The sequence below is a fragment of the Aptenodytes forsteri genome, unplaced genomic scaffold (genome assembly GCF_000699145.1).
Source record: "Aptenodytes forsteri isolate BGI_AS27 unplaced genomic scaffold, ASM69914v1 Scaffold302, whole genome shotgun sequence".
NCBI lineage: Eukaryota > Metazoa > Chordata > Aves > Sphenisciformes > Spheniscidae > Aptenodytes > Aptenodytes forsteri.
In genome coordinates this window covers 122656-130653 of record NW_008794555.1, presented here as the reverse complement: position 1 = coordinate 130653, position 7998 = coordinate 122656, and the positions used below count along the sequence as shown (strand labels likewise).

The 7998-nt window shown below is 62.5% G+C and overlaps 1 protein-coding gene across 1 annotated transcript in view; it reads left to right on the top strand.

Annotated features, from left to right (window-relative positions):
- Positions 1-7998, top strand: part of SND1 (staphylococcal nuclease and tudor domain containing 1) — a gene marked incomplete at its 3' end in the record, with an annotated part of 143498 nt that overhangs the window by 44558 nt on the left and 90942 nt on the right. The window contains exon 11 of the mRNA XM_009272444.1: positions 3326-3415. Within this exon, the coding sequence (XP_009270719.1) occupies positions 3326-3415 (90 nt within the window). The remainder of the gene's footprint in view (positions 1-3325; positions 3416-7998) is intronic.

Genomic DNA, 7998 nt, shown 5'->3' with positions numbered 1-7998 from the left:
AGCTCCTGCGTGCTCACCTCTGCCGACGTACAGCTGGCAGCTGTGCCAGCACACTGCCCCTCACCGCTGCCGGGCCAGCCGAGCCCCTGCCTGCTCCAGGTCTCTGCTTACGGGGTGCAGGCAGGGGGGCAGGAGCTGACAAGGTGGGGAGCATCCACACGCGCCGTGTCGGAGGGCTGAGCCCGCCCCGTGTCTCAGCCCCTTGGCTTATTTCCCCATCTCCGCATGGGGATTTATCAGCAATGCAGCTGCCGTGGCTGTGTGGCACCGCGTTGCAGCAGTGGACTGTGAAATGAGGAGTTAGTCATCCCTGCTCCTCCGGCTCCGTGCGGCCGGGGCCCTGCCACAAGGGGACGGGGACGGGTTCATGCATGCTGCTTCGGGGCCCTGGGGGGATGCCCCGGTGGGGATGCCCGTGATCCGTGGGGGGGATGCCCCAGGAGGAGTGGGCAACCCCCCCGGCAGCCCCGCTTGGACCCTACTCCCAGCGCCGCAGGATTTATCACGCGGCTCAATTCCAGCTCTGGCACGGGGCCGGGAATTTTTCTGGCACCAGCTAAATAATGGAGACGCCTCCGTCCCCGCGCACTTCACCAGGGAGGGTAGCGGCGTGAATAATGCATCGTCCTGCAGCGCTCTGAGGTGCAGCTGGGGAGCTGGCCTGACTGCGGGGCTGAGACGGGGCCGGCAGCATTTCCTACGGCAACAGCACGCTTCCCAAGCCCCCGTGCTGGGGCTTCCCTCGGGCCACCCACCAGCTGCGCAGTCCCCGTGCACTCAGCTGTGGCTTTATTTTATATGGGGCGCGGAGTTTTTTTTTGAGAACTGGCTTCGGGGCTGGCTAGCTGGCACCGTGTCCCATGCTGCCCGCCACAGATCCATGCCAGCCTCGTCAAGCCCATCTCATTAGGTGCCAGGAAGCTTTTCTGTGCCACAAGTGATATCGGGCTGATCCCTGGTGAGCGTAAAAGCTTCTTCCCAAAAGAAATCCCGTCTCTGCCAGTCCCGCACCCTGCCAGGCTCAGGACCTGCCCTCACCCTGCCTGCAAAGGGGTTTTCAGCCTCTGCCGGGAGCAGGCGCTTCCTCCGGGGACGGGTTTGGTGCTGGGTGCAGCACCGGCTCGCTGCCGCGGGTGGGGATGCCCTCACGGGATCACCCTGCCCCATCACCAGCGCTGGCAGGGGCTGTGGCGCTGGGCGAGCGGCGATGCGGGTGGAGGGGGGAACGGCTCCAGGGAGCAGCCTGGGAAGAGCGTCAAGGACATAATAAACTCTATCAAAGCCTCATTCATTACGGAAGAACGCGGAGCACGAGTGCCGGCGTGTCTTTGTCCGCTTGCTCCCTCTCCCATCTGATTCCTCTCCTTCATTTCCTGCTGCTTTCGCCTTATCTCCCTCTTTTCAGTGTATTCCTCCCCGGCTCAGCGGGGCGTGTGGGGGGCCGTTCCCCACAGTAGCATGCCGGTGAGCAGAGTGATGTGCCAAGGGCCGTCCTCCGCCAGCGTGGGCTGGGGAACTCCCAGGGTTGGGTTGGGTTGGCTTCTCCTTCCTCCCCTCACAGGGGAGGAATTGGGTTGGCTTCTCCTTCCTCCCCTCACATGTTGGCAGGGCCCGAAGGCGCTGTAACCATAGCGGTGCCGGTGCAGCCAACCACAAAGTGTGTCCGAAGCCCAGCACACCACCAGCGAGGGAGCAGGATCTGCCAGGGAAAGCTGCGTCGCTCCCTCCGGGGATGGTGCCGAGCAGCGGCAGCCCCTTGGCTTTGCTTTCAAAGCCAGGTTCATTGTGCCATCACACCGCGTGCTGTGTCCAGGGGTGGTGGCGGCACGGTTCGTCGGGGACAAGCCCCTTGGGGGTGGTGGCTCCGAAGACACCGTCTCTGACCCGGGGATTGCTCAGTCCCCAAAGTCTCGTCGCAGGGAGGGTGACCGGGGATGCTGCTGCGTGCCTGCCCCGTGCTTTTGCAAGGCACCTGCTTCGGCCACTCTCGGGGACGGTGACTGGGTGGGAGGGACCCCTGCCCGGAGCCCAGCCTGGAGCCCCTAAGCAAAGCCAGGGGTTGGGGGACGCTGTTCCTGCCGCTGGCACTCCTAAGGGAGGGATTGCCAGCCTCGGTGGCAGCTCAGTCCCCACCCTGGCTCTCTTCTGGCTGGGATGTGAGCCCCTGCCTGTGCCATTGGGCGATGCACTGTCATGCCATGCCATGCCATGGAGCTCATCGGGATGCTGCAGGATGCTGGGGGCTCCTGGGGGCAGAGGGTGGCCCGGGGAGGGTGAGCAGCACCCCGTGTCCTGTGTCCTATATGGATTATCCTGTGCATCTTATATATTATCTTACATAGCTCACTGGGCTCGCTGCTGCCAATCCTGCTCCACGAGACCTGCCACGAAGCTCACGCGGGTGCAGCCATGCCCTGCGGTGCAGCTCGAGCCCTTCCCCGGCCCCTTCCCATCCCCGCATCGTTCCCAAATCCCTGCTGCTGTTTCGGCTGGAAAACTCCCCTTTTCGCTCAGCCTTTGAAGGGATTTTATCACCGCGAGAGGCCCTGAGCAGCTGATGGGCAGCGAGTGGCCAGATGCCCTCTGGTTCCCTTTCCTGGGCATCTCATCCCACAAGTGCTGTTAATCACTGGCTGATAACGAGCTTGTCTAATGAGCAACTTTTGTGCAGGAGCCTGTGTGAGCAGAGGCCGTGTACCTGGCTTGCACAGTTCTTAATTACAGAGCTCTTTGAGCTTTCCCCCCCCGCGGGCGGGGCGGGCAGGGCAGGGGTGGGTGCGGGGAGGGGGTGCTGTGTGCAGTGTTTTGGGGAGGCGAGACCTTTGATGCTTCCCTTTGTGAGCGGAGATCTCTGGGCAGCGCTGAACTGCCTGGCACAGGGTGAGCGGGGCTGGAGGGCTGGCGAGAGGGGCCGAGGAGCTCAGTGGGGATGGTCGGCCTGTTGGAGGGACCCTGGCCATCTCCCCCCTCCCCAAACTCCCCTCCATCCCTTCCCCTTATAGAGCTGCCACTTAAACTCAGAGGAGATGCTCGGCCTGGCGCTGCGAGGTGGCTGCTGGCACATCCTCGCGGGAGGATGCTCGTGTCAGCCAGGGGCTCCCCACGGGGTTTCGGCAGAGCCAGAGCTGTGGCGATGCTCGGGGAGCCCACCCTGGGGTGCAGGAGCGGGAGGGCATCCATGGGAGCAGGCTGGGGGTTCTGGGTGCGCCAGCTTTGGGGTGTCTGCTCTGGAGCGGGGAGCAGGCTGCCTCCCCACAGGGATGCTCATCACAGGGTGGTTTTGGGGGGCTCCCCTGACCTGTGCCTCTCTCTGCCCCCGCTGCAGGACAAGAACAGGAAGCTGAGGCCCCTCTACGACATTCCCTACATGTTCGAGGCCCGGGAGTTCCTGCGCAAGAAGCTCATCGGGAAGAAGGTACGGAGGGGACGAGGCCGGTGGCAAAGTCCTCGCTCGTCCCCGGCACAGGCGGGTGCTAATGAGGGGCCGGGAGACATTACTGCCCATGCCGGTGGTGCCACATGCGTCCTTATGGGTGACCCGGGAACTCTCTGCGGGGAATTGCGGGGTGCACCCAAAGCTGGAGCACCCTTTGAGCTGGCCCCTCTGAAGGGTTGCGGTCTTGCTTTCAGCTGCACCCATTTCCCAGGAATGCTGTGTACCTGCGTCGCTTTATATTTCCCTTTGTTTCCCCGGCATATTTTTCCAGGCTGGTTTAGAGCAATTCAGGGGAATGAAGAATATAATGTGCATTTAACTACTCAAGCACATGCTCAGGATGCAATTTTCAAATGCTCATAAAGTGGTCAAATAAAATCAATTTCCTTCATAGCGAGGCTGCTCGCTGCTGCTCATTGAGGACTATTTCCATGCCAAATTGCATCTTTCCATTTCAGAGCCCTGTTTATATATTTAAAAAAAAAAAAAAAAGAAAAGGAAAAAAATAGCAGCTTGCGAGACTTTTCTGATGGGAAGTCTGTCGCTTGTCGTAGTCAAAAGCGGCTGCGAGGTCCCGCCCAAATTGCTCTTTTCCTTTTCAAGGCCCTTTTTTTAATTTTAAAAAAAAAAAAAAAGAAAAGGAAAAAAATAGCAGCTTGCGAGACTTTTCTGATGGGAAGTCTGTCGCTTGTCGTAGTCAAAAGCGGCTGCGAGGATGTTGCTGGGACTTGTGAAGAGAGCTCCGGTCTCTGAAATGGAAACCCAGTTGTTTCTGGGAGGGTCCTGGCCCCGTGCCGGGCTGCACCTCGGCAGGGTCCCAATCTGAGCGCTGCCGGCCACCCTGGGGGTTACCGGCGCTGGTTTTCCTCCAGCCACCGTTGCTCTGCCGTGCAGCGGAGTGGGGTTTGGTCTCTCCCACCCTGCCATGCTTGGCTGTTGCTCGAAACCACCCTTTTTCTCCCCAAATCTGTTTGCATTCACCCTTGCACACTCGCAGACAGGAGCCGAGGCACACCTGGCCGAAGCCCCAGGCTCCTGTCACCGGGTCCCCACCGCGGCTGGGGATGGGGCCAGCCCTGCCAGAACCCTTGGTGCTCGTGGTGCTGCCTGCACCGGTCCTGTGTTCCCCGTGCTCAGCCCCGAGGTGCTGGGGGAGATGTCCCCATGTGGGGCAGCCCCTGTCCCCGGCCGTCCCCGAGGCTGGTGGCTGCTCTCTGCACCCCCCGTGTCCCCATGACCATGTCTGGGTGGTGTGGGCTGCCGTGCCGGGGAGGAAGATGAGGGTCCTGCCTTCCTCCCGGCATCCCCAGCATGGTGCTGTGGCCTGAGGCATCACACTGAATGCACCCAGAGGGGCGGGCAGCAGGATCATCCCATCTGGAGGGACAGGCAGGAGCAGGCAGCGACGCATCCTCACTGCTCCGCTGCCGTTGGACCGCTGTCAGCAGCAGGAGGAGGGAAGCGGGACAGCGGCCAGCTGCCGCCATCCCCGTGCCCAAAGTGTCTGGTCAGGAGCCAGTGACCCCCAGAAATAGAAGCAAAAAGCCGTTTGGCTGCGAGTGCCGCCAGCCTCCATGTTTAAAGCTCCCCATAACCAGGAGCGCACACCGGGCTCCTGCCTTCGCCGTTTCAGTAGCCTTGGGAGCCGGGCGCCCGCTTGCCTTTGATGTTGCCTCGTTTGCTTTATAAATATTTCCTTTGTCAGCTCCACGTTTTTCACTTCAGATTAATTTGATTGAGGAAAGCGACGAAAAAATCCTTTCCGTTAATGATCAAAACAGTCCCTCGAGGTTGGCGGCACGTTCTGATTTGAAATGACAGCCTTGCACAGGGTGGCTCGCCCTTGCCTTCTCGCAGCTCGCTGTCAGCATCAATCTTTGTGGCAAAATCCCTCTTTTCCCACCCCCTTTTTTAATATACTTTTAAAGCCCACCCCAGCAGGGAGCTAGCGACTTCCGAGAGCTGTCTGCTTGTGGGGAGATCAAACGGGGTGGGCTGGCACCGATGCGCAGCGCTGCCTGCGGTGTCGGCCTGGCTCCAGCTCCGTGCGTGTTTGCAGGGGTGCCCTGGGGAGCCCTGCCTGCCCTGAGGGAGCCCTGCCTGCTGCAGGGAGCCCTGCCTGCCCTGCAGAGCCCTGCCTGCCGCAGGGAGCCCTGCCTGTTCTGGGAAGCCCTGCCTGCCCTGCAGAGCCCTGCCTGCCCCAGGGAGCCCTGCCCATTCCAGGGAGCCCTGCCACCCTTCGAAGGGCGTCTCTTCCCACAGAGCCCTGGGGTTGGCTGATCTCCTGGATCCTTGGGAGATCTTGATTTCCCAGATCCTCGGGCAGGTCCGGCAAGTCAGACCGGTGCCGACTGCTCCAGCCTCACTCTTGGCATCCCCGGCTGCAAGTCCCCGTGGGCTGCGGTGGCCCCTTGAGCTGCTGCTCCGCTGCCGAGCACCTTCTGGCCCCCTTCTCCTCCCCTCTCTTGCATGGGCATGATGGGTGATGGGTGCCGAGAGGCTGTGGCTGTGCTGGCGTGTCCCTGAGGAGCGGTGGATGTGGGGACCCTCCCCATTGCAGGGGACTTGAGGTTTGGGGTCTGCCCTGTGCACCCCCAGCACCCGCCCCAGCCTGTCCCCCGGGGCTGGGGCTCGCCTGCCTGGCTCGGAGCCACCTCCTGCCTTCCTGCTGCCTTTCGTTTGCCTGGGAAGAGCTGGCACGGCTTGACGGTGTGACAAGCCCCAGGAGGGATCGCCGCTGGCAGCCGCTCCGGCGGAGTGCGATCATCCCCTTCAAGATTGATGAATTGAATATTAGGAATAATTAGGCCAGGATGAGTTTTTGGTCTCGATGCCGGTGCTTCATCAGCTGCCTCCTTGTCCGCAAGCACCGTGTGTCTGTTGGGCTTAGCCGTGCCGTGCCCGCTGCGTGCACCCCGGGGCTGCTGCTGGAAAGTGCCTTAGGGCTTGTCTCATGGGTGCCATCCCTGTGCTGTGGGGACCCTCCTCGTGGGTGCTGTCCCTGCACCGTGGGGACCTTCCTTGTGAGTGCTGTCCCTGCACGGTGGGGACCCTCCCTGCGGGTGATGTCCTTGCACAGCGGTGACCTTGCCTCATGGGTGCCGCCCCTGTGCCATAGGGACCCTCCTCATGGGTGCTGTTCCTGCACCCTGGGGACCCTCCTCATGGGTGCTGTCCTTGCACAGCAGTGACCTTGCCTCGTGGGTGCACGGTGGCAGCTCTGGAGGGCTGGTGTGACACTAGAGGGAGCTGCACTTTAGGAATTGTGGAGCTGGATGCACACACACCCCCCACCCCCCCGATCCCACCCCATCCCACCCCACCCCATTGCAAAGCAAGTGGCACCCACTCCAGGGAGCGGGACCTGCTCCCGGCAGCCTGGCCACCCCCTGCCAGGGTGACCGCTCACACCCCCATAGCTGTCCCCTGCCCCCCTGCGGCGTAGCGTGGTCCCTTTGCCATCCCGGAGCAGGTTTGCTTTAGTACATGGACATGGAGTGGGGTCAGAACAAGCCATCCCTTGCCCCTAGGCGGTGTGCACGCGGGCAGGGACCTGCCGGGCTTCGCACGCACGTGTGTAAGAGATGCTAAGTGTGAGCTGGGAGCTGCTGGTGCACGGGCTCCTGAGGTATCGGCAACCCCGACTCCCCTGGGCCGGGGGGCTGGGGCTCCCCCGGGACTGTTGCCTGCCTGTGGCCAGCGCCGCGGGAGGGCAGCCCCTGCCCAGCCCCTGCCTAGCCCCTGCCGAGCCCCGGCTGCTCCGGTCCTGGCACGGGGGGGATGCGTTTCGCCAGCAAGGACAAAAGTCCTCTGGCTGCAGCAAGCCATCTGTCCTCAGCTGCCCTCCTGTCCTCGTTCTGACACCTCCCGGTGCATGTGCTCTGGCTGTGCCGCAGGCAGTGTGCTGTCTGGTGTGGGCAGCGTGCCATCCGGTGCAGGCAGGAGTGCTGTGAAGGCAGCAGGGGCCGTGTTTGGGGTCAGACACCTCAAAAGCACCATCTTGGCACGATGGGATCCCATGAGATCCCGTGATCCCCTCTCCTCTCCGGTTTGGGGGTCATCGCCACCCTTACCAGCTTCAGGCAGATAAAATTAATTGGAAATTAATAAATCTTACTGCTGTGTACTGCTCTCCCAGTATATCACGCTCCTGGTTGCATGGCAGCTCCCGTGGGACGTCCCTCTCGTTGCCCGGCCCGGCAGGGAAGCCCTCACCGGAGCATGGTACCGTGCCCGGCTCTGGCTCCGGGTGGGCAGTGAGAGCCTGGAGCAGTGGGATGGGCTTTGCCACGGCTGCTTTAGTGGGTCTGTGGGCATTTGAGGGGAGCAGGGGCTCGGGGACCCGGAGGCGGCTGGGCCGGGGGGTGGCTGCGGTGCCGGATGGTGAGCGTGGCTGTGGCCAGGAGAAGGGCTGCGGTGAGGAGGCAGGCAGCAGCCCGGGCCTCCTGCCCTGCGGTCGTGCCCCACTCTCGCCCATGCCCGTGTGTGCTGGCCCTGGGCAGCAGCCTCGAGGGACGCAGGTTTGCTGGGGCGGACGAGCAGCCAGCCCTCCTGGTGCTCCC